The 27267-nt window shown below is 37.2% G+C and overlaps 1 protein-coding gene and 1 non-coding gene across 3 annotated transcripts in view; both read right to left on the bottom strand.

Annotated features, from left to right (window-relative positions):
• Ano10 (anoctamin 10) overlaps positions 1-24609 on the bottom strand; it is a 168233-nt gene extending 143624 nt beyond the window's left edge. For both annotated transcript variants that reach the window (XR_007344337.1, XM_015489409.2), the window contains exons 1-8: positions 24431-24609; positions 18701-18898; positions 17430-17564; positions 10543-10662; positions 9699-10268; positions 8224-8279; positions 5171-5245; positions 3198-3380 (exon numbers count right to left, since the gene is read on the bottom strand). Coding sequence is in view for 1 of the 2 variants with exons in the window: in XM_015489409.2 (XP_015344895.1) it covers positions 3198-3380; positions 5171-5245; positions 8224-8279; positions 9699-10268; positions 10543-10662; positions 17430-17564; positions 18701-18898; positions 24431-24569 (1476 nt within the window). In the remaining variant the exon portion in view is untranslated. The remainder of the gene's footprint in view (positions 1-3197; positions 3381-5170; positions 5246-8223; positions 8280-9698; positions 10269-10542; positions 10663-17429; positions 17565-18700; positions 18899-24430) is intronic.
• Positions 919-996, bottom strand: LOC125613853. The gene has a single exon (XR_007344448.1). It is a non-coding gene; the product is annotated as a small nucleolar RNA SNORD45 (small nucleolar RNA).
• Positions 24610-27267: the final 2658 nt, after the last annotated feature.

Here is a 27267-nt window from a genome sequence, read left to right as displayed (position 1 = left end):
CTTTTTTTTTTTTTTTTTTTTTTTTTTTTTTTTTTAGAAAAATACACTTGTTTAAGTGTAAAAAGGGACATCACTTACATTTTTGGCAAACCTCACTAATGTCTAGCTTAAGAGACAGCAGCTCACTTACTGTGGGGTGATTATTATTCTGGGTGGAGCAGGCATTGTGAAAATTCAACCTTCCTTGGCTAGGTAGTTGGGTAAAAACTAGCAGTTTCAAGAAAAGGACAGCAGTGGACAGTGAAGACCCAAGAAGCTGCAAAGCCCTAGTCTGGAGCTGGTGGAGCAGGGGTCAGGGGCGCCAGTTGGTCATCCTAGGTGTGGATACGACAGAGGAATTCCTTTTTCTTATTTGTTCTATTCTGCATTTGCCAAGTTTTCTATAGTAAGTGAGCAAGTATTACTTTTACAATAATGTTCTCAAAAATTTCAACCAAACTGCTTTTTCCCAAAGCTTGACAACATTATCTTAGACTCATGCAGGCAGTCAGGATGGAGTCCCAGAACATGTAATCCTAAATTTTCTGACTTCAGTGAGGAGCAAAATACACCACAAGGGAAGGATCAATGCACCAGAAACAATCATCTAGAACAAATGTGCCCCAAAGCATTTCTTCTCTCCAAATACATTAAAGATAACAAATACCTAATGCTGCTCCAGTGGAGAGAGTACACTGGGAACTTATGGGAGACCAGGAGGACCCTACAGGCAAGCTGAGAAGGAACCCTGTAAGCCTGGAGTTCACTTACAGTCCCAGGACCTGCCAGGGAGATTAATACACCAGTTCTTCTCATGTCACATCACAGATCCTCTGAGCTGTACAACAGAAAGACTATAAACTGGGAAAACCAAGTCTTGACCCCTGTTCCTGATTTAGTCACCAAATGACTAACAACATAGAGCTTCTACTTTTCTTCAAAATCTCAGTGTAATTCTAGAGCTGAAGTGCTATCACACATAAGCAGTAAATTCAGGTAATATGAGCCTCCTTCACCTTCCTTCATAAAGGCATTGTCAGTTGGACTGAAATGCCACAAGAGGCAAGATCTATGATCTTGGCAGTGTCACCTTATTGCATGCAGTTCTCAGAGAAGTAAGAACTGTACACACAGGTCTGTGTTGTTTGGATTACTGTATACCATTTACTGAGCCAGGGAAAAGAGGAGAAAGTTCTCTGGAGACATTATGAGCTTGGTTTGGGCACTTTAGGAGGTGATGTCATTTACCCAATTTCAGAGAAAAAGAATAGCCGAAAGCAGATTCTAACGGATTATAGGAAGAAAATTAGGACACTGACAATAATATGGAGACTTTATCTCAAGAAATTGTGAGGGACAAGAAAGAGACAGGACAAACCACACAGGAGGTGAAGGGCTTGCTTAGTTTAAAATAGGAAAGCTGCTGAGGATTGGGGCAGGCACCAAGAGGAAGGAAGGAGAGCCAGGAGCAGCTGGTGAAGGCTGGGAAAATGTGGCCTCTCCAGGGCAGGGAGGGTGAATGATGAGCATGATGGAGAGACTGCTGGGTTAGTTTCTGGAACAGCATGAAGGAAGAAAAACAAATCTGGCTCCCCCCAAAAAACTACTCCTTGCACAAGCAAGAAGAGGATCCTGACATAATGTGACTTAACTGAGACTGGGTTTTAACCCACAGCAGATGGGCATTCAGAAAGGGCAGCTCCACTGTATCCACGAGCTCCCCATCTCTAACTCCTCCTCTGTGTGCATGTTCTCTGCCGTTCACATATAAACACACGTGGCACTGTCATTCTAGTTGTGCTGTGTATTTATACTTTATATCTTCTCCCCTAAACACAGAAATGATAGAAAATGCAACTGTGTATATAGATATTTTAATCAAAAGACATATCCCCAGTCAGAAACAAGAAAAAAACAGGTGCATACGTAAGAAATGGAATAAAAGCAAGATGGGAAGGCAGAACATGGCCAGGCTCCAACTCCACAGGCAGGCCGAGGTGGCTCAGATCTGCTTCCTGTCAGGCAGGAGAACTGAGAACAGAGAGCACCCTTCCTTGGAATTTAACTGGAACCAGGCGGAAAGTCAACCCCCACCCATCTTGAAAGGGAGGCTGAAAAAAGTTACAACTGCAGCCAGGAACTACAGTTTGTGTGGACGGCTACCTACTGGCTCCATGACCTGAAATAGAGAATCCCCAGCAAACCAGGGGTGGGAGCCCCAGGGAACAGCTGCAATAAATAAGGCAGGGAGAAGTGAGCAGAGAGAAGAGGGAGAACTCTTACTGAAGATGAACATAAAAACCAAAATTCTTTAGCATATTAGAAAAACTATGAAAGCCAGCTAAGGAACTCAGTAATCAAAAGATGAACTTATTCTCCACGAAAAATGAAACTACGGATGTCTAACAAAATTGACCCTCACTGAGTGAACTACCGAGGGATCTATTTCACCAAGAAATAAATCTTTTACCATGTCCAAAAGGAAGGCACAGAATGCATGAAAAAGAGCCCTGAAAGAAATGTAATCCCCAAATCCCACCCCACCAAATACAGACAGTGAACACGGGTGGAGCACAATAAAAGTTTATGCATACATGGCTAGATTTTTATGAGCTAGACTTTTCAAATATTATAAGCAACTAAATCTCTACTAATTTTCTTATAGTTCCTAAAAATAAATTGTCTGAAAGGAACTGATTTATATCTACAACACCACTAATTTAAACTAAAAATTAATCTTCGCATTGGCATTCCATTTTCGGCAGTGGTCCTCAATCTTTTGCTTGAGTGATAATTTTCTATGAGTTTGAAATGCCAAGAGTGAGCAATGCTGTTGCTTCTCTGGGCAGTCACTTCTCCCTTGCTCTGTCATGTTTGGAGCAACTATTCTCACCTCCTGGTTCTGCAAAACTGTCAAGTAATTTCCTAAACTTGCCCTTTGGTGTTATTGGGCATAACTTTTGATCCAAGATGGCAGCATTTTAATGCACTGTCGGGGGGTGGGGGGTAGGGATCAAATCCTGGGCTTTCTGCATGCTATGCAAGTGCACTACCACTGAGCTATAACCCTGACCCCATCTTTTCAACTTTAAAGTGGTTCAGAGAGGAAACTGGCTGGAAGCACTTATAAAATAGTGCCACCTGAGACAATGAGTGTACGACAGGCATGACTATTATCCACTTCCAGTAATGTTTAATTCAGCAATAATCCAACTTACCATATAGGTTCCCATTTCCTTTTCCAGGATGACTTGTTCATATAATGCAACATCAATGTCTGCCTTTAAAGCCTGCACCCTCCTCTTCACCTGCACACCATGCTTCCTTTGGAGCCAATAAGGAAGAAGAGATTCCACTATTTGGTTAAGGAGCTGGGAAGTAATCAGAAGTGTGGCCAAGCTCTAAAGAGAAGAACATAAGTCATGTCAAGGTAGCTTAATAAAACTATAATATGCATATAATTATGTAATAAATAAAATAAGGCCTTAAAATTATACTATTATGTTATAAAAACTAATATTAGACAAGCTATGTGTTAGAGAAGTGTTTCTGATTTACAGTTGTCACAGAAAAGACTTAGATTAAAATACAAATAAGATGATAAGAAATAAGCCAATTGAGTCAATAGGAAAATGTAGTAACCTGAAACTGTGTTCTTTGTCATCTCATCCTAACCACAACATAAAAATCTAAATGATGTTGACAACTTTGAAAAAAAAAACTTTTTTAAAAAAAATTGAATTATAAAATTAGCAAATCCTCACCTTGCAGTAGAAAATAGAAGAAACAAAAAGCTACTCATAATTCCATAACCATGACAGAACTGCTACCACAACTTGAGGTAGTTTTCCCAATCATGTGTACAATTAAACTACAATCATCCTATACATACATGCTTTTTTATATTCCTTTTCTCAATATATTGAAAGCATTTTTCCCATATCACTAAAAATGTTTTTACTTAGCTCATACACTGCTGCTGAATTAAATTTAATTCCAATTGTTCTTATTATAAAAGCTCTCATAGGATATCCCACATCTGTGAGTCTTGATCACATCTCTGATGATGTACTAGGAATGAGCTGAGGTTCTTGGGGAAGCTACCTTAGTGGTTTCCAGAGATGATGGACCAATTTCCACCTTCCCCAGGTGGAAATGAATGTTTCCATCTGACATCACCTGTGCTGGCACTACACTTCTGATTTTTAAAGAGTCCTCCTTCATTCCCCTCTGATAACTAAAGGAGACTCTCTAAAGATAAGAAATAAGAAGTCATACCTTAATAATACACCACTATGTGGGGTCAGAGAAGGTCCATACATTCAGCTAATCAAATCCAAATACATTATTTTTAACTTTCCCAATTTGCAAAAATAATTTTAAAAGGTATCAACGTATCTAGTATAGTTGATAAGAGCAACAACATTTATGCAAGCCATTAGCACCCAACTATAAAATCTTGTAATTTCTCTGATTATACAAATTTTTTAATTTCCGAGGAAATTATCCCAATCTTTCATGTAAGTATTAAGAATCCTAGGATTTCAGACACTGCTCACAAACCATTTCAGAATATTAGAACCAGGAAGAAATGGCCCTTTACCGATAACTGGCTCAAGTACAAAATGAGAATTTAGAAATTCATAATTTGCAATCAAGTTTTTAGTCACTACTAAAAACTACTAAAAACATGATCCAGAAATGACAAGATGCCAAAATAAATGTGGGACTTTCCCAAACATTTCAGTAAAGAAAGAGCACAGCACAGGATCCACTGATCTGTAAAGTTCAACAACTTATCAACTTAAAAATAAAATTTACAAGACCTGTTAAGGTAAAAAAAAAAAAAGACCTGTTAAGGTTATACCAATCTCCCCTGCCTAAAACACCCCAGAAGTTCAATTAATGAATACATTTGGCTGTTGGGACTGGTTTAACAAGCTTTGAAGTGAACCACATAATTGATTTTATTGCCCTTTATGGTTAATTTTGCAAATTGGTTAATTTCTCATCAGTTTAAAATGATACACAGGGCACGCATGCTCATGTTTTTCATATTTAGAATTGGGCTTAGAAATATACAAAATTGAAAAAGATTTTATTTATAAAAATAATCTGAAGACAATTACCTGAATATAGGAAACCAACCAAGACCTGAAAAAACAGATTCTTTTCTGTTATGCACACTGACCTGGCGCAAAAGCTTCATATCCCTTAGGACAAAAGCAATGTAGAAGAGTGAGGCGAAGCAATTTAGAAAGTTGAACTGCCAAAAAAATATAACAATGTTAAATACTGTTTTGCAGTACCTTATTATAATCCTAAATACAGCATTAAAAAACACAATGAGGAACTTCTGTTCCAGATAACAAGGCACAGAACTGTACCTCCCTGTGCCTTCTTACTAAATACCACTATCAACTCTGGATAACGGGAGAGGAAACCAAAGGAGAGCTCTGAAAGGCACTAGGAAGGAGTAAACTGTTGGGGACCCCAGGACCAGAGGAACAGCACAGCATCGGCATCCTAATCCATTTTACCCCATCATCCCAGACGTGTAGAACACCTGTAAAAACTTGAGTGCAATTATAAATATAATTATATGCTATATAACATACATATCATGTAAGTATCTGATTATACAATAATAACAAACATTACACACACACACACACATATATATATATAAAGCTCCAGATTAATCCAACCTATTCGAACACATTTGTGCCAGTTTTGTTGAAATATTTGCAGAATTGAAAACGTTGGATTTAATGGGGTTTAAGTTGTCCCCACTCAAGGGAAAACCAAGGCCCAGCAACCCCATCCCAGGAACTGGGTAGACCAGCTTGGTTCACTGCTCCCTTTTCAAATAGGAGTCCCATCCATACCAGCAAGCCCAGAGGAATGGGCATGGGGGTTTCAATCAGGCCCCACTAGCAGTAAGCTGCAGGGGAAGTACCCTTCTTCCCTGCAGTGCCCAAGATTCCCTGTCCCATAGAGAGATGCCATGGAAGGCAGGCAACATGGCAAGAAAGACTTCATAGCAACAAGCAGCCCCACCTTGGAAACTTCTTCATGCCCACAGACCTTAAGTCACACAGGAGACAACAGAGCAAGCTGTGTGGCTCTGGCAAGGGGGCCTATCACAACAAGGGACAAATACCAATGCCTCTTTCTGCTCAAGGGCCTAAGATTCCCTTCCTCCAGGAAACACCAGGGTAGCCAGGCGGCACTAGCACCAGTCAAAACAACCAGCCCAGTTGGGAAGCATCTTTGTCAGCAGAGGCATGAGTTTCACTGCCCTGCCAGGCACAGTGGCAGCCTGGGGCTAGGGGCACCAGCCAGGAGATTCTGCCACAAAAAGTCCCATTCCTTCAAGTGGTTCCCTGGCTCAAGAACCTGTCGCCATCCTGCACTTAGGGTTCTGCCTCCCAGTCTCCAATTGCCTACTCTCTGTGGCACAGCATCGCCTTCTGAGGAAGAGGCTGCTATGTGTATAAGAGTGAGCACCTAGTTAGGACTGGGACACTGTCCAGATGATGAGCAGTGAGATCAATATGGCCACAGCACAGGGATGCTAAGTCAGAATGGAAGTTGAACAGCAAAGCCTGAAAGACTGACAAACACTATTTCTATAAAGTTACAGGGAAAGGGAGAGAGTAACAAACACAATGCAGGAGGAACTGGTTCAAACGTGTGGATCTTTACAGAGCAGCCACCTGGCATCGTATCCGGCATTGCCAGAGATAACAAAGTCTTATACATAACTGAATTTTTTAAGAAAGATGCATGCTTTCAGCTCTGCGAGCAAAAGCTCCCTTGTGGTCTTTTGAAGTGAACTTCTTAATGGATGTTATAGTTTAGATATGAGTGTTCCCCAAAAGCTCATTCGTGAAACAATGCAAGAATTTTCAAAGGTGAAATAATTCAATTATGAGAGGAATGACCTAATCAGTGGATTAATCCACAAATGTGGATTAACTGGGTGGTAACTGTAGGTAGGTAAGGTGTGACAGCAGGAAGCAGGTCACTGGGGATGTGACTCTGGTGTTTATAAACTGTCCCTGGTGAGCTGAGCTCTCTGCTTCTTTTTGTCATGTCCTGAGTTGTTTTCCTGTTCCATGCTCTTCTGCCATGATGTGCTGCCTCACTCAGGTCCAGAGCAATGGAGTTAGCTGACCATGGACTGAGACCTCTGAAACCATGACCCAAAATAAACTTTTCCTCCTCTAAGTTCTTATCAGGTCTTTTGGCCACAGTGATGAAAAATCTAACTAAAACAACGTAATATGAGGTCCTCTGCTTTATTATGCAACTTCCTTTGGATTCACCAACATTTTAAATATCCATTATTTCATAATGTGAATCAGGCCTTTAGAGATTTTGTAAGATGCTAAGGTCACTTGCTCTTGTTTTAATGGCCAAATTACTGAATTTTTATCTATGACAGGTCTTCTATTTCCTTAACTGCTCTTGCCTAAGTTTACCTACTTCTGGAACTCTCCTAATGGTGATTTCTGATCTTTTAAGGACTGAAAAACCAGACAGGCAAACTTCTTAGGATGATTCTATGGCTAGAACGAAGACCCTAGTTTGAAGTGTGAAGTATGTGGACTGTGTTTGAGCCATTCCAGCAACAAATTCAGGGATTCTTACATTATGACACAGATGATGGGGTAACCCTCTGACTAGTGAGGTGCTTTCAAGGTGGGACTTCTTTATGACTTATAATAATGATGGAAAGAGATGTAATGGGTGAGTGTTTACATAAACAGCAAGCACATCGTACAATACTTTCTCTCCATTTCTTTCCTCCCATCCATCAAAACATGCTGGAAACCTCTTGGACTTTGGAAATTTCTTTACCAAAATTTTAAAAATAATTTAGGGTTTCATCACTATTCAGACTGCAGGTATCTGACAGGATCACCAAATAGCAAAAACATTCAAAGAGGTTACTAAATACAAACATGTCTAGAAAGTGGTTCCTTTTTTATTTAATAACTGGAAATGGGCTACGTTACTAATCTCTATATTGTAAAGTCTCACACCACATACACATTTGTAATAAGGTCACTGAACATAAAAGTACACATGCTTATTAATCACCTCTTGCCTATTTATACAAAACAGGCTAACTTATCTTAAATTAGAAGTCACTCTTCATATTTGTAATCCTAAACACCAAGTAGTATCCATTAGTTTCAAAATTCAGATGGACTTGTACATAAAAACTCTACTTACCACCAAAACTTTCAGAACTAGATGATTCTGGTATGCAGATTCCAATCTGTGATTCTCTAAAATATTAAAAAGGAAAGATAATTTCTCTCAGATAAGAAAAAAACATGGGTGCACTGACGTGAGGTAAAATGGGACTTTTGCTCAGAACAGAGACATATGATCACAGATCCTCAATCACTAAATATGCCAGGCTTCTGGTCATGGTCATTCCTTGCCACCAAGAACACCAAGCAAGGACACATTCCTCATGGGTCTGCAATATCATGTGGTCTGAATTTTTTTAAATATTAATGCTAAAAAGAAATTTGGGAAGCATCGGCAAATGATCTTATAAATGACTGCCTAAAAGAAGGTCCTGGATAAGTGGCAAAACTGATCATAACCACTAAGAGGAGGACATTATAGTTTTCTGGACAGGTGACTTACAGGGAGTAACTTGAAGAGATGGAAATTCAACTTTCCATCCTTGCTTAAACATGGTACATTGTACAGATCCCAAAATAGCCTAACAAAAGAACAAAAAGGAATACTCTGAGGAGAGTGTCATCCTGCACAGAGGCAGGGGATCATCCAGGATCAAAACAGCAATTCAGCTGCTCAGCCATGGCCTCACCTTGGGCCAGCTACTTAGCTTCCTGCCACTCAGCCTCCTCGCCTACAACACAAGGTAGACCACCCTCCTCCCGGGTTTGGAGTCAGAATCAGAAATAACATGCAGCCTCAGACCAGAACCAGCAAAAAGGAAGCCCTCAACACATAGTTGCTTCTATTGTTATATCACTAATTAAAATAATTTAAAACATCTTTATGATCCATGAATTTAAGGCCTAGACTTCTTCCTAAGCTATAATATAGCATATTTATTTATTTGTTTGAATAAACAATTAATGAGTGAATTCAGACCATTTTTAAACTATAACCAAGTTCCTCATTTCTACAGAGAGATGCATGAAGAACCACCTCTGCTGATAGCAGCCCTCAGTGCCCAAATGAACTAGACAAGTCAATTTTAGGATACTAGCCCTAGGATCATGAAGATAATTTTAATTTATTTTACCTTCAGCATGAAACACACTGTTACAGTATTACGAGCACAGGTTTAAGACAGATAGGTGTGGATTAGCCTGGTTCTGCAGTTTATTGTTAAAATCTTGTTAAGTTTTTCAGTATCTTTTATCCACAAAATGGTGAAATGACTTCTATTTCAAAGTGCCCTGAGGAGGGGAAAATAAGATACTGTGGATAAAGTGCTTACTGGACATCCAGAACATAGTAACACTCAATAAATGAAAGCTGTGATAAACCTAACACAAAGATCATCAGAGCTCACAGAGGTGATGAATTTTTCCTCATGTCTCTATAACAAACGAGAACATCCATCTCCTCTGCATGGTGGCAGTTCTGTAGTCCTAGAACCTAAGAAACATTTCTTATAGGCAAAATAAGACGTGAATACAAAAAAAATCAAGGCTTACCCCATGAAGTTAAAAACTCAGCAGCATATCGATAGAGGCGGTTCATGATCTCAATTATGATGGCATAGATGATGCTGGGCACATATAACAAGATATTTGTCCACTCGGACCCACTATCCTCGTGTAGACTCAAGGCCCAGACTTCCATGTCGAAGTAAATCATCATGACATACAGAGAGAAATAGAGACAGAGGCATACAAAAGGCAGCGAGACCAGGTAAATGCGCAGCTGTCTCTTAAAGCTGGAGTAGACAGGCTCCTCCCGACCGGTGACAGAATTGATACCCAAGACCCCATGAAACCCTGGTCGGGGCTCCTCAAACTGTCTCTTCATCAGCAATGTCCCCCACCGATAGGTCATGTTGGCACAGCCACGCTTCCACACCTCCAGGATCACTGTGGACCAGATCAGGTTGAACGAGGCGAAGATCACATACTTGTCATAGTCTTCCCACACAAACAGGTAGTAAGGTAACCCAATGACAGCCATGGGGATTAAGGCAAAAGTAAAATACTCCAAAAATCCAAAGTAAAGAGCAATCGTTTCTCCAAAGTAGCCACGAATATTGTCTGTAATGGAAGGGAAAAAAGAACTTAAGTAAAGACTACCAAAGACCACCAAAGACTCCTTTTTAATCACTGCAAGTAAATTATACATTTTTTAAAGTGAAGTGGGGGTCATTTCATGCCCTCATGCCCCAATCAATATGCGGAATAGGTCCATCCTGCATCTTGTGCCTAGCAGAGCACTAAATTATCTTCCCCAGAGAGATGACTCCACTGCCGGATGGTGACATTTCTTTACAGGTCTCTTCTTCTGTAAAAGACAGGTATTGGCACCTACCTATGGGTTGATACTTCAAAGTAAACCGAGTGTACCAGGTATCCTCAAGCTTCTTCAGGGCTTCAGGGTCATGTAGTGGAAACACCTGAATCATGATGCCAGATGTGAGCAATCTTCTCACTGTTAGAGGAAGAGGCGCAAAAACCGCATAAAATAAATTGGAGATGGCTTATGGCGAAGATCACGTACTTGTCAGCAAACACTGCAAGGACACACCCACGAGAGGAGCAGTACACACAGGTGGAGGTCACATTGCCTGCTCCACACGTGTACATTCTTTCATTTTTCAGAATGTAAAATCACTTTACTATTTTCTTGGTGAAAGAAAGTTCATGTAAAATTCTAAACCATAAAAATGTATAAATTAGAATGAGAGGATCCTGTTTTTCTCTCCCTCTCCTGAAAATAGTTACTATAAATAGCAACTTAACTTATAACCAGACTTCAAAGTATATATTCTTTATACTTTAATAACAAAAAATGAAATCATCTTATATGTCACATTGCTCTGTCCTCTTTTCTCATGTAATTATGTGTAATATTTTTCAATGTCAATAGAACATGAAATGTTCTTTAACAGTGTCACAATATTTCCTTGTATAAAATGCTATCAACAACTAATCCTCTATTGACAAATACTTGTTTTCCTTTTTTTATTATTGTAAATAATGCTAAAATTCTGGCACAAATACTTTTTCCCATCTGTTTACTCTCTCCTTATTATATGCACTTAGAAGTGGAATTGCTAGGTCCAAGGGCACATATATTTTAAATTTGTACACACATTACAAATTACCCCTAAAAATTTTTTTAACAATTTATCCTTCTACTATTTGTGAAGGCAGGGAAATGTTCAGTTCCTTTCATTCTTGTTGAGACTAAGCATTTTCCATCATTTTTATATTTTCTAACCTAATTGCAAAGACATACCCACAGACAGAAAATATCAAAATCAAAATAATGATTTCCTACTATAAGCAGTCATTTTTCTAGTATGGTTTTGACACTTGTGCACATATCTGAAAAAGACAAATGAACTTAACCAAAGACAGCATCTCCTAGAAATATTAATTGATCTCTCTTCTATCCTAATTACTCACAGTGACTCAAAAGGGTGGGAAGGGACCTTCAGGGCCTCAGGAAGAAGGGCTGTCAGTAGAAACAGAGGACTTGGATGTAAAGCCTTTTGCCATATCGGGGGACATGGAATATTTGCCATATGAATTTATAGTATATTTTCCTGTTAAGGAACATGGTTGCTTATGAGATGTAATTTGCATTAAAAAAAGAATGTTTTGCCATTTTTTATCCATGGATGAGGTTGGAGCTCTTGAAGGTTTATCAGCTCACCTCTTCCAATGGATGCCTCCCTTCATTCCTATCTATCTGCCACCAAAGACAAGGATGAGAATACCCAGGCATGAGACCCCCTCAGTGAGGACCACTAAGGAAAAAAATTTTTAAAAAAGGAAAAAAATCTTTAAAAAATCTTCAGAGTAATTTAAAAGTAGACTTAACTCCTTAGAAATGAAAAAAGAAAAACATTAAAAAGAGGAGATACCTGATACTAACAATGGGGGAAACTCTGGATTTGAAAAAAATGATTCATAATGTATGTTTCTTTTTACAATTATAGCTTATAAGTAAGTTATACAGAGGAGAAAAACTTTAAAAACTAGGGTTGTGATAAAATCCTCCTTCTTAGTGACTGAAAAGGGTATATCCTCAAAATATCAGCAGCTAGGGTAAAAAGACATATGGGCTAAGTTACATCGGCCTCCCGTGCTGTCAAATCCATTTTTAAAACATTTTTATCCTAAAGTGTTTCCGTGGATGTTTTTCAGCTAGGAAGAGTTTAAGTCACAACCAACCTGATTCTCATCCTTTATTTGGGGATGCACAGGTTATAGCAGATTTTCTTATCACCATCCTTTCCAATTACTACACAAAGTATTTTAACTTTGAATTGACTTAATGGCATCTAAATTATTATTTTTACTATTTCCAAGTTCTTTTATAAAAGATGACTCCACTCTACTACAGAATATTTTCCAGGCAGGCATAAAAACCAGCTTCTATGTTTCTAAAAATAGGACTGTGAACTGAGCACTCTGAGAGAATATAAAGCTGCAAGGCCTAAATTACTGGTCTTCTTTTCACCATCATTGCCAAAGCATGGTTCTGGTTTCAGCTTCTAAAAATAGGTTTTCTTGGTGTTTTTTTTTTTTGTTTGTTTGTTTGTTTTTAATCCTTCAACCTTTTCAGGGCAGCTAAGAATGTAATTACTAGGAAGGAGCATTACCTTGAAAGGAAAATATGATACCACCTGGGCCTATTTAAAGACAGCAACCACTTAAACCAGATTCCTTCCTTCAAGATTGCTGAAGGATCTCCTGTAAGTACTGGGTTCTAACTATGATAACCAGTAAGAAATCAGCAAAAAAAAAAATTGAGATCTAATCTAAGGGAGATTATCAAAAGACTAAAAGTGTGGAACCACCACATGATCCAGGTATCCCACTCCATGGTATTTATCCAAGAGAACTAAAATCAGCATACATAGTGATACACACATACAAATGTTCATAGCAATGCAACTCACAAGAGCCAAGTTATAAAATCAGCCTAGATGTCCACCAAGAGATGGACAGATAAAGAAAATGTGGCATATATACAAAATGGAGTTTTATTCAGCCATAAAGAGGAATAAAATTATGGCATTTGTTAGTAAATGGATGGAACTGGAAAACATCATGCTAAATGAAATAAGCTAGACTTAGAAAGTTGAGGGTCAAATGTTTTATCTCATTTGTGGAAGCTAGAGAGAGAGAAAGAGAGAAAAGGAATTTAAAAAATGATCTCATGAATTATGCTATATCTGTGTACACACTGTAATGGATCATATATATATATGTATTATAATTATATGTATGTATGTGTGTGTATATATACACACACACACATACATACATATAATTATAATCACAAATTAAAAATAAGAATGATAATGACAGAAGGGAGATCAGTAAAATAGAGTGAGTAGGTCAGGGGAGGGAGAAAGGAAGGGCAAGGGAAGGTACCAGAGAATGAGAGTGATCAAATTATGTGCATGTATGAATATGGAATAATGAATCCCACTATTATATATACTTATAATTCACCAATAAAAATAATTTAAAAAACCAAATCATATCAAAGACATAATAGGAAATGTGTCAGATCATATTAGGTCCATTTTTCTGTTACTGTAACAAAATACCCGAGGCAGGCTAACTTTCTACTAACAGGGCCTTTTTTCAGCTCACAATTCTGGCACCAGCATCAGCTCGGCTCTGGTGAGAACCTCACAGCAGAGGGCAGGAGCACATTCAATAGGGCAAGATCACATCTACAAAGAGGAAGCCAGATCATGTCCCCAATGATCTTAAGTCTTCCACCAGGGACCACCTCTTAAAGGTTTTATCACCTCCTATGTTGCCACATAGCAGACCAACCCTCCACAACATGAAACTTTTGGGAACAAACTCAAACCATATCTAAACCATAGCAGCTCTCATCAATCGAAATGTGCTAATCATCTGAAAGATGTTTTGAGACAAAACTGTAACCTAAACTAGATAACATTCCTTAAGATACAGCTAATATGTGGGCAGTTCTTGGGTCCCTTAACTCCTCTTTCTAAAGAAAATCTTTCCTTAGGTCATCCGCCCAGGCACATGCATGTATACCTACACAGACCCCTGTCTCTGTTAAGAAGCAGTAGGAGAAGCAGAGTCTGAGGCATGAAAAGATATTAGCACGTAGAGAAGCAAGCAATGGACAGCTGTCAAGATCACCACTTGACGACTAAGACATACATGGAAACAGCATTCTGTTTTCCACGTTGCTGGCCATTTGATGGAATGATGAATGGCCCTCATGTGCACATCTCAGAGCACCACCAAAATGCCTCAAAATCATGTTTCCAATGACACAATTCCTATCTGCTTAATGAAAGCTTTCTATCAAAACCCAGTATTACAGTAAGCAGCAAGCAAATTGATAATCATTGTGTGTCAACCTAGGATATGAAGTATTTTCCGTGAGAGCCTTGGCTACCTCTCACAGTACTAATAGGCTTCACACTGAGCAGGATGAAGTCTCTCCTCCCCAGAGAAGAGGCTACCCAAGAAAGCAGCAGCTCTCACAAAGCTTAAAGGGGACCTACCTTTCCACTGTGGAGTAACCTACTAAAAATCTAGGGTTTAACTTACTCTAAGTTTATCAGTTCTGAAAATAGTCACAGTTTACAATTATGCATATACCTCCTCTTCTTCAACTAAATATGATATAAATTTAAATAGTATAAAAGACAACATAGCATTTTAAAGATCAAATTTCCAAAGACATAAAGAAAGAGAGTAATGCAGAATTTTTAAAAGTCGACTTGACAACTAAAATAGGATTTTTATGTCAGCTGGTATAAAAAACCTTTCCAATGACCATGACTGAGATTACTTTATTGCTTTTATATTTAGGACCAAAAAAGAAAGACACAGAAGAAAGGGAAAGAGGAAGGAAGGATCCTTGTTCACAAAAGGCTCATCCGGCCAGCAAGAAAGTTATTTCTGTTATGGCTTCAGGGTGCCAGCCCATACACCCAAGAGAAATCCATTCAAGTAGTTCTTTCAGGGTTTTCATTCAGCAGAAAATTTTTCTCTTTCAAGCAGCTAGGAGCATTTGGAAACTAGATGATCCATTGTATCATTTGATAAAAAAGCACACTTACACTTTTCTCTATCCCAGCTTTACCCAAAAAGATGTGTAGAAACTCAGGTGCGGAAACCATGATTTCCATAGGACAGTCTGACCAATGTGGACAAACAAGAAGGATGTTTACATTAACAATCAGGACAGTGTCTCAATTGGCTTGGGTTTTATTTCATGCAGTACCCAGCTGTGTCTGAAAACATGTCCATCCACCAAGAGATTAAGGAAGATTAAAAATCTTAGTACCAAATAACTACTTAAATACAGAATGTAGAATTCCTGGTTACTAAGAGTAGCAGAAAGACACCACTGCCCCATTTTTGTTCATGATACCGAACTAAAAATAGAAAGAAAAAAAAAAGAAACACGAAATAGAAACCCCTATCTTTGACAAAAATATAGAAAAATAAACTTAAAACTCAAATTCTAAACTACTATAAAAAGCCTTGAAAATAGCTCAGGGTAAGCTAAGGCAAACCTCTGCAAACCTGGGCCAAGCAGGCAAAGAGCAGAGTTCTCCTAGACACTGTGGGACAGCTGTCCCCCTGGCCAGCATGCAGGCACATGAGGATGCACGGTGAACCCCTGGAGCATGTCTGCCCCACAGCTAGACAAGGTGAAGCTAGAGAGGAAAAAAGGCATATTGGAAGAAGGAACTGCCCGCTAGAACCCAGGATGAAGAATGACTAAGTCTGGAGCTGTGGTCAGCCCAAAATAGGCCTAAAGGCCAAACCCAATCAAAGAACTCTGCAAGAACAGGACTCCACAGGGGCTCTCTGCAGAGCCCCAGATGACTCAAGAATGCATTGCTAGGCAGAGCTAAGCTTCCCATTTTGACAGTTCCCCCATAGAGACCTCCAGTCACCCCTCTCTCCAAAATACACACTTCCCTTCAAAATCAAAAAGATAGCCACCAGTCTGTGAAGAACAGGGATTCATTAAAAAATAACTAATAATCACAAAGAAAATAGCATAGAGCTCTGAAAAAATATTACAAGGAAACCACAAACACTAAAAGGAAAAAGAAAAACCACAAATAAAAGGTAGAAATGAAACATAGCAGAAGCCTACAGAAAATAAAAACTTTTCTAAGAAAATAGAATTTATCCAAATTGACCCCAGGAGCAATGGAAAGTCAAAATACACCCTTCTACAAATGATTCAGAGAAAACTGTTCAAACCCTAACCCATGAACAAACATCAAACCAGATGATTTCTTAAAGGAATTCTACCAAACCTTTAGTTTAAAAAAACAAAACAAAAAAAAAAAAAACAGATTAGATTTTAACTAGAGACAGTAGAAGAACAAAGAAAGACAGAAACAAATCTTAAACTTTACTCACTGGTATTGTTAATGTTGAAATTATCATGATTTTACAAGTTATTTTATGTAAAACGTAAGATAAAGTAAATTAGTAATTATAGTAATGTTATTAAGAATCAAGATTTTCAAAGTGAAAAGAAATACAAATATAAAATCAAAGAAAATAAGTAAAATTCCATAATGTTAAATTTGAATTGAGTATATTAATATAAATTCATTATTTGAAAAAAAATGTATTTCTTAGCCTTTTCCATTGAAATGTGAGAAAAGATGACACACCCCAGATAGCAAAATATTTTTTTAAGCACAGAAATAAGCAATTTCAACAGACAACATAATACTGAATAAGATATCTCTACACGAAACAGGTCATTTACTTAAGTAGTATAAGGGTGTAGTGTAGCTCAGTGGTAGAGCGCTTGCCTAGCATGCATGAGGCCCTGGATTTGACCACCAAGACCACAAAAACAAATTAAAAAATCATTTGGTTAAAAGAAAAAAAAAAAGTCCTCAGGTCAGAATGCAAGCAAAATCCAACTATATCCTAATATGAGAGATCCACCTAAAACAACCTTGAGAGGGACTAAAAAAAGATGGGTAAAAAGATCCCAGCACATGCAAACTTAAATAAAGCAAGAACTACAAGAAAAAAGTTGAACACAGCAACCTTAACAAAACAGTAAACAAGATGAAGACTAATACTTGATGACTATAAAAGATGCAATCTATAAGGAAAATCTGTCAAAAATATGTAGCCAATAAAATAATTTCATCAGAATGTGTATTCACAAAACTGGTTGCTATAATGACTTACATAATGACTTTCCTGGGTACAACTTTGCTTGGGGGTAGCCAGGGATCATTTTTTCATCTCTAGCTCTAAGATTTTCAAGTTCATGTTTGATAATGAATTGACATTCTGCCATTGTGAGGAAATCATCATTGTTATCTAAAATAAAACAAAAATATATGTTTTCTCAGTAACAAAGTAAAGTTAAGCAACATCTCAATTACTTTATATTTTAATGATATAAGCAATAACAATTAACATAAAGAGTAACCAAAGTATGAAATTGGTAAATTAAACAGAACATAAAGCTTCTTAGATATTTCATAAGAATAAAAACATTTGGCCATGCTTTCTCACACTACTATTCTTCAATCATTTTAATAGTTATTATGTAGTATGTTACAAACATTCAAACAGCATACACTTGCTTGATCTCAGTGGGAGGCAATATATTCTTGAATTCTAACAGTATTTTTTACCAGAGACTCCCAAATGGGAAAACCTCCTCTTTCAAACTCTCAAGACTCCGTTCTGGAGGCAAATGTGAAAGAGAGAACCAAGTCTGATAAGAAAACAGAGTTCCTTTTGACAGGTGACTCTTCTTAAATGAGGTAAATTTCACCTGGCTCATTAAGTCACTAAGGAATAAAAATCCAGAGTGAATTGGTCTGAAGAAGTCTAATCACATCTTCTAACTCTGAAAGCTCTGAAGGGGTCAGCTTGATTCTGAAGCCAAACACTGTTCCTGATAAAGCTACTCTGACTTCCTGCTGCTTTCCAGAAAACATTCCCTTTCCTCCGGAAGGCCAGGACATAATCACTTACCCTACCATATTCAGTAGGAGCCAAAAACTTCAGGAAATGATGTTTTAAAGATACAGAACCACTATGGTGTTTCTTACAGGATTTTTCTGTATCATGGATATTCATCACTATGAACATTAGTATAGGATACTGTAAAAAAGTTACATATGTCCTTCTATTCCAGGGTGTTCTCTATTCTAGAGGTGGTAAAGTATGATCTATGAGTCAAACTAGTCTGCCACCTGGTTTTACAAATAAAATTCTGTTGGAAAACAGCCTCATCCCTTCATTTACTTAAGGGTCTAAGCTTCTTCTCTGCTCTACCATGGCAGTATTAAGTGCAGCAGAGACAACATGGCCCACAAAGCCTAAAATATTCACTAATATTCAATGTTAATATGATCCTTTACTAGAAAGCCTCCTAATCCTTTCATCAAAAACTTTTTTGCAATAAGAGGATTATGATACAAACAAAATATCGTGGGGCTCACCATCAAAACCTTTGAAGTTCTGTCGCGTTCCGTATGTGAAGGCTCTCATGGTGTTATCATTGCACTCTTTTACCAATCCCACTGCTTCTGCCCCCAGTAACAGTCTGATCTGGGAGGCACCAACAAGATACAGATTGTGATGTTCCAGTGTTTCTGTCTCATGTTTATTTAACAGTGGTCTAAACAACAACTGGGCACCTTCAAAAACAAAAGATTAGCACAACCTTAGAAAGAAACAAACATTACAATTTTCAAAAATGAAAACCTTCTAAATGAGTATATATCTAGTCTGGTAGAAGGAGAAGAAATTATATTAACAATTTAAATCTATATTCCAAGGAAATAAAAAAATACAAGTTTTGGATATTCAATCTTTATAAAGTGTTAAAGTAAAAACTGAAAATGTAGCAGTAAGTGGTCTGCCATTTATTCAAATGAGCAGTTGAGATGAGAATCCAATGTTAATTAGCTTTAAGTATAAAACAGTTATTAAGTAAAAATACAGAGTAAAAGGATAAAATTTCCTAATATAAGCCTAATGAACTAAAATGTAAGAAAATTAAAATTAAATAACATACATTAGCAAAAAAAGTCATAAATGTAATATAACTAGACTATAAGAAATATTATAAAAGATAAATATTAAAGAATTCAAGCAATATAACTTTTTAGTGATTTTTCTATAAATGTCTTAATATACTTTTTTCCCCTAATTCAGAGTCTTACTATCTTGAATTTGTGCTCCTCCTACCTCAGCTTCCCAAGTACCTGGAATTAAAACATGCACAACCACACCCAGAAATTTTTTCAAAATTATCACTATTTTCCCAAAACATTAAAAATAATATTGCATATATAATTATTACTTAAAAGATAACAGAGAAAAGGAATTTTTTTCTAATTATTTTTACCTACATCAAACTTTGCAAGGTACGTTTATTTGTTTATTTATTTATTTATTTATTTATTTTTAATTTGAGACAGGGTAAGCACTAAGTTGCCCAGGATGGCCTTGAACTCTTGGGCTCAAGGGATGCTCCTGGCCCTACCCTCTGAGTAGCTGGGACTACAGGTGATATCATTGCAGCCAACTGTTTACTTCTTTACTATGAGTTCTGTAGAAATAGTTGACAGACATTAATCATATAATTGGATAATGAATAAAATTATATAATTTTTAAAATTTATAATTTCAAAAAAATATATAATTTACTTACCAAATAGATTAGTTTATTTAGATTAATGTATTATGACACTATTATTTAGGTAATTTACAATAGAGGTATGAAAATTTTTAATAAAAGGTATATTCAAATTATAGAGAAAAATTACAAATGGCTCTTAAATATAAGATCATTAACCTCATTCACATTAAGAAAAATACAAAAAAAAAAGTCACCAAAATGCTAATTTTTCTCTTCTCGCAATGCAAAGGTAGAAAGTTTGATAACAGGGTAGTGAGTATGGGAGCCACCAGGTGCCCTACTCCAGGAGAATCTGCTTGGAGGAGCTGGTGCTAGCCACCATTCCTTACACCAAGCCATGCTGCTTCTGGCTGCTCGGAGCCACTGGCTGAATACACAGGAGACTCTGGAGCAAGGCCATTCCTGCTCAACATGGTTCTCCTTTAAAGGGAAACCTAAAGCCTGGCTGACACTTCAGAATTGTGCTGTGCTTTCAGGCTCTTCCTCCCTTGCCTCTCTCACAAGTGTCAGATCTACTCCTGTTCCATTCTCTTTATCTTTATTTCAAATCTTTCCCTTAGTAAACCTCTGGTGTATTCAAATCCCATCGTGGCATCTCTTTCTTAAAGGACCCAAACTGACACAGTGAGTTACCCTCCTCCTACTGAGGAGGTAGGAAATGGAATAAGTTCAAAGAACCCTTTGTTAATGTCTTATTTTGAAAGACAGTAGTCCTCATCTCCCTGCCCCAAGTTACCGTCCCCTTCAAATTGTTCAGGTGATTCGTTTATTATTTGCTTTCATATCACCAGAAAATATGGCCTAGAGAGGTATTTCTTGATTTTTTTTTTTTCATTTTAAGTCTAGCAAGATGAGGATTTAGCTCCCATTTTTCCCAACCTTCACCATGTGCATTCACCATTCCTACCTCCCCATTCTCACAATGTAGTTATGTTACGCTTTTCCTCAATAGTCACTATTTACATATTATGATTACATGTTATTTATGGCTGAACTTTGCCTGCACTTTCCATTATCCTAAAAGTTGCTGTCTTATCACTTGCTTAGTTATTATATATCTAAATCATTCCCCCAAACTGTCTGCCAATCATCTGTCTCCCCTTGATTCACTGACATGAAAGATACACTGTCAACATCATCTTTTCAGAGAACCTTCCTTGACTCTGCCCTTACACCTTTAGGCAACTAGTTGGTACAGAATTTTAGATCAAAAACCTTTCTTTCAGGAATAAAGAAATGACACCACTGCCTTCTAATGTTTTTGTTAAGAAGTCTTATACTTTACATCTGGCCTATTTCCTTTTTTCTGGAAGTCTTGTTTTTTCTCATTCCCCAGGGTTCTGAAACTTCCCAAGACTATGCCATTTTCATCGACAGTGCTGGTCACTAGATGGGCCTTTGAGACTTGGAGTCTCCAGTTTTTTTCTGATGATTTCTTCTTTTTTCCCCCTGGTCTTTTTCTAGAATTCCTTTTATTCAGATGTGTATCTCTTGGATCAGTCTTTATTTTTACCTCCTCCCATAATTTTTAATTCTATACCTTTTTGTTCTTGGATATTTTTAATCAACATTATCTTCTAACCATTTTAATGAATTTTTAAACTTTGATTTCATATTTTCACTTCTTAAGAGTTGCTTTTTTCCCCATTTTTATGAAATCCTATTCTTGATTTATAGATGTTACTTCTTTTCATAACTCTGATGACTGAGATTTCTATTCTCCTTTGGTTTTCTCCTTCACGTGATTTGTTGCATTTACCTGTCTGTTTAGCTTTAGCTTTCTCTTTCATATAAGCAATTTTCCTCAGAAGTTTGGTGATCTTTCTTTTATATGCTTGAGAAAGGAGTTCTAAGAAGCTAAATAGAAGTTCTGAGTGCTTAGATAGAGCCTATCGGACATGGCTTTTAATGCAAGCTGGAATGGCCAAGTCATTTTCCATTGGCAACCTCCTGATTTTGGCACCTTCAGTTATTTTGTCTTAAATGGGTGAGATTCTCCAGAGAAAGACTGCTTCCTAGGTGGTCTGACTCTGGCTTCTAGTATTTTGGAAACTGAGTGAAATATGAGAATGGTGGGTGGTAGAAGGGGAATGGTCCTCAGTACCTTATTTTCAAGTATGGATCTCTGCTCAACTGTGCCTAGAACCCCCATGTCAAAAACCAAGCATCTGACTTTCTCCAGAGAATGAATCCCAGGTCTTCTGCTGGTGTGGTAGAAAACTAAAGGGATCCAGCGATATATTCCTTAAGTAGATCACCAATCCTCTTTTTTCCTTGGTACTACTCTTCTCCTCCAGTCCACAAGTCTCTGATATCCCTAATTCCTGAGGGGTTTTTTTTTTTTTTTTTTTTTTTTGAGGGAGTGTTCTGTAGCATAAACCAAATTGCTTCTAAATTTTCTCCCCTACCAGGTTAAGTCCCACCTTTTTCAACTTTGTTAAGTCAGTTACTACTCATCCCATTATTTTCTAGCTTTTACAATTCTGTTATTGTTTTATCTTCTTCTTTCTTCTTTGTCAGTGTGGACTTAGGTCTTTTATTTTTTTTCTTAATTTTTAAATTTGTTTTAATTAGTTACAGATAACAGTAGAATACATTTATGCACTTTGATATACCATACATAAATGGGATATAATTTCTCATTTTTCTGAGTGTACATGCTGCAGAATCATATTGGTCACGCAGTCACATATATACATACAGTAGTAATGTCTGTTTCATTCTACTATCTTTCCTATTCGCACATCCCCTCTCCTCTCCTCCTATCACTTCCCTCTACCTAATTTAAGGTAACGGCTATTCTTCCTTAGTCTCTACGTATTAGAGAAAACATTCAGCCTTTGTTTTTTGGGGATTGGCTTATTTCATTTAGCATGATATTCTCCAACTCCATCATTTACTGGCAAATGCCATAATTTCACTCTTCTTTAAAGCTGAGTAATATTCTATTGAGTATATATACCACTTTTTCTTTATCCATTCAACTATTGAGGGACATCTAGGTTGCTTCCATTGTTTAGCTGTTGTGAATTGAGCTGCTATAAACATTGATGAGGCTGCATCACTATAGTATGCTGATTTTAAGTCCTTTGGGTATAAACCAAGGAGTAGGATAGCTGGGTCAAATTGTGGTTCCCTTCCCAGTTTTCTGAGTAATCTCCATACTGCTTTCCATAGTGGTTGCACCAATTTGCAGTCCCACCAGCAATGTATGACTGTACTGTTCTCCTCACATCCTCGCCAGCATTTATTGTTGCCTGTATTCTTGAAGATTGACATTCTGATAGGAGTGAGATGAAATCTTAGAGTAGTTTTAATTTGCATTTCTCTAATTGCTAGAGTTGATGAACACTTTTTCATATATTTGTTGATCAATTGTATTTCTTCTTCTGTGAAGTGTCTGTTCAGTTCCTTAGCCCATTTATTGACTGGGTTATTTGTATTTTTGGTGTTAAGTTTTTTGAGTTCTTTATATATCCTAGAGATTAACATACCTTTTTAAAAGGTCCTTTTATTTTTATCATCACTTTAATAGGAGTCCAGAAGACAACAAAAGGAGATACTAAAGTAGATGCATTGCCTTTATTGGAAGACAAAGACAGTGCAGAGATGCTGTCCCCAAAGTGTCCCAAAAGCACACACCAACAGAAAGGAGGCTGGGAGTACACTGGAGCCTTTCATTCTAAGACGCTACAAATATTCTTAAATCACTGGAGGTTAAAGAAGGAATTCAAGTCAGTGAAACACCTCAAATTGCAGCAAGCAAATACTTTTGTTTTTCTTTCCTTTGGGTACAATTATTTGAAAAAATGTTTAAATTCTCTTTTGAAAAAAATCCATTTTTATTTATAGTTACTTTTAAAAAAAAGAGTTTAAGTTTAGTTCAGTACTTGGTGCAGTTTAAGGTACTATTTTTGGTACCTTATAAAATGTTTGCTTATGTAAAACACCCCCTACCTTGTCACCCACACCTAACCCCTGTTCAAGAGAGGGCTAAACCTAAGTGCTTTAGGCCATCCCTTGCCATTCCAAAAAGCACTGCCAAAGTTTCATCCTCACTTCCCTTTTTCTTTACAGTATGTGTACATATGATTCATGTGTAAGTATCATGCACTGTTCTGTGACTGCTCTCCACTAACTTATTTTTTTACTTAAAATTTTTGGGAAATAGCATTCAGTCTCCCTATCCTGACAAACATCCTTGCAGGCAGAGACTTCTCTGAGTTTTCTTAGCAATATAACTGACACACAAAGAACACTCAACAGATACTTGTTCATTCATTTATTAAGCTCCTACTATGCACTAAGTACTATAGTAGCACATTAATAAGAGTTATGAAGAAAACCACACATATTGCTTACAGGCTAAAGGGAATTTACAATTTAATCTTGATTAAGGCCTCATTTCAACTCCTAGGTAGATAATAAAGTGAAAATATACATTAGCAAATAAAACATCAATAAAAATTGTAAAGCACATTTGCAAATACACTTTTAGTCATTGAGCATGTGACATGTTACTCACCTCCATCTTTCTTTTTAGCAATAATTCTGTTTTTTAGCCATTCTTTGGTTTCTTCTTTGACATCCTGAGCAAGTTCTATTACCACCAAAGGTGTGAAAGAACTCTCATAAGTATCCAAAGCTGATAAGGTCACTTTCATCTTTGACAAACTTGCTGAAAATTAAAATGAAAAGTAAAAATGAGTTATTCTGGCAAATAAATATGCTACAGGCTGATTTCACTTTCTTAATTATACCTAATTCTGATTTCCAAGATAAAGCAAAATTCTGATCCTAACAGTTACATGAGAGGCTCAACCAAAAGCACATGTGTAAGCCAGGCTGACCAGAGAAAACCAACCTTTTTTGTAAGCAGCTCAGAACATGGAAGGAGAGCAACTTGGGTAAAAGAATAACTACAAAAGGTGCTCAAACACAAGATAAGAAAAAAGAATGAATGGGCCAGATTGACAGTAGATGGTATTCTAAGAAGAAGAAATAGTTTTTCCCTATAAAATAATGATGGGAAAATAACAGTAGGCTCAGAGAAACTCAAGTTGTCAGGTATGACTGGAGCATTAACTCTATGTAGCGGGAAGAAAGGATGGGAATGAGCTGGTATCTAAGTGGGACCCCTGGTTACAAAGGAAATGGGCTTTGTCCAATGCACAAGGGGAGTCACCAATAGATCACGAGCAGGGAACTGAGTTACTGTGAGCAATTACAGATCAGAAAGACTCAGCCTAGAGTGTGGGAGACCAGTTAGGAAGCCATTAGAATAGTTTAAAAAGAGCTTGTACTGGCCTTATCAGTAAGGACAGATTGGAGGTAAAATCTACAGAAGATGACAAATGTAGACTGAATGAAATGACTTAGAAAAATGTTAATGGGTACTAAATGGTCATTACAAAATTATGAAACTCTCTATTGCAGTCATCCCACAGAGATGGGATAACTTACATAGGCAAAGACACTGCTATATAAGTCCCCCAAAACTACACATTCTAAAAGTGACATTAATATGCCATTAATAGTGAGAAGACAAGCCAAAACTTCAACTTCTAGGACAAAAGATTAGGAGGTTCAGACAAACTCTTTCACTAAAGACAAACAACACACACACACACACACACACACACACGCTTTAAAAAAAAAAAAAAAAACTGCAAATATCAGAAAGCAAACAGGGCAGTGAGAATTCTGAGGCCCATAAGAAGAAACAGAGAGGAAGCTCAGTATCTGCAGTTTCCCAGAAGCCTCTGCCAATTTGGGAAGAAGGAGACAAGAAGGAGTGAAGCAGGGAGCCAAGAAGGATTTTTACTGGCCATGAGAGACTTGGGGACGGTGTGATTAGTAGAGCTCACCAGGGAAAGGGTCAGATAAATCCCTACTATGAATAAGGACCTTAAAAGATTTCATCTTAAAGATAACTGTGAATCAAAAAATCATTTTTGATAGAAATTAAATTCTAGGTTTATATCATTTCAATCAGAAGATAACTTATTATACATGAAAATGGGAAAGAAATAATAAGTAATACCAACAATTACACAGTAAATCCAAATAATGGAATTAGCTAGAACAGACTTTGAAGTAATTATCGTAGACTGAGAATTTTGGCAAAGAACTGGAAAATGTCTTTAGTGGAAATTCTAAAATTTAAACATATAAGAGTCAAAGTCACAGAAAATTAGACAAAGCTAAAGAGGAAAATTGATGAAGTATAAGAAAAATACCCAAAATGAAGCTCTGAGAGCTAAAAAAAAAGAAAGAAAAGATAGAAAAGAGTAAGAAAAAAGAAAAATGGGGAGTCCTAGAAGTAAAGAAGGAATGTATTAGGGCAAAAGCTGTATCTAAAGAAATACTGACAAAGAACTTCCCCAGACAAAATATATAAATCTCTATATACTGCAACCAGGATAAATACAAAGGAAGCAGCATAGTAAAATCACAAAAAACCCAAGAGACAGAAAAAAAATCAAAAGCACTAAAAAAAAGAAAAGACAAAACACTAAATAATTAGACTGACTGCTGACCCAGCAGTAAAAAAAAAAAAAAAATGAAAGCCATGGTATCTTCAAATTAAACCATATGTGCATCTTCAACAGTCCAAGAGAACATTATGGTCAACCCAAGACTGTATCCTTCACCAAAATATGCTCTAAGAATAAGACAGGCGACATAGTGGAATTACATACAGGTAATTCCAGCCACTAGGGAGCAAGGGTAAGGCTAGTTTGAGGTCAGCCTGGGCAACTTAGTGAGACCCTGTCTCAAAAGTAAAAAAAATTAAAAGGGTTGGGATGTAGTTCAGTGTATTGTGGCCCTGGGTTCAATCCCTAGTACAGTGGGGAAAAAGAATGATAGAAATAAAAACATTTTCAAACAAACAAAACTGGAGAGGATTCGTCACTAGCACATACCCATTTAAAAAAAATAAGGATACCGACTGCAGTGGCACATGCACACATATAATCCCAGCGGCTCAGGAGGCTGAGGCAGGAGGATCATGAGTTCAAAGCCAGCCTCAGCAAAAATGAGGCATTAAGCAACTCAATGAGACCCTGTCTCTAAATAAAATATAAAATAGGGCTGGGGATGTGGTTCAGTGGTCGAGTGCCCAAGTTCAATCCCTGATACCCACCCCCACCAAAAAATATGAGTATAATAGTGTAGGGCAGAAGGAAATGATTGCAGATAATGATCTAGGATCTGGAGCATATCAATTCTCTTTTTAGTAAGCAGACATTCCTGTTCAGCATTAATTCTCTTTTACTGAAGGCTCACTGTGAGACACTATGTTAAGTACCTACATACATTATTCCACTTAATTATTCCAATAGTCCTACAATTTACTCT

This window comes from Marmota marmota, unplaced genomic scaffold (assembly GCF_001458135.2).
Source record: "Marmota marmota marmota unplaced genomic scaffold, marMar, whole genome shotgun sequence".
Taxonomy (NCBI): domain Eukaryota; kingdom Metazoa; phylum Chordata; class Mammalia; order Rodentia; family Sciuridae; genus Marmota; species Marmota marmota.
The sequence above is the reverse complement of the archived record's forward strand: the minus strand, read 5'-3'. Positions and strand labels throughout refer to the sequence as shown.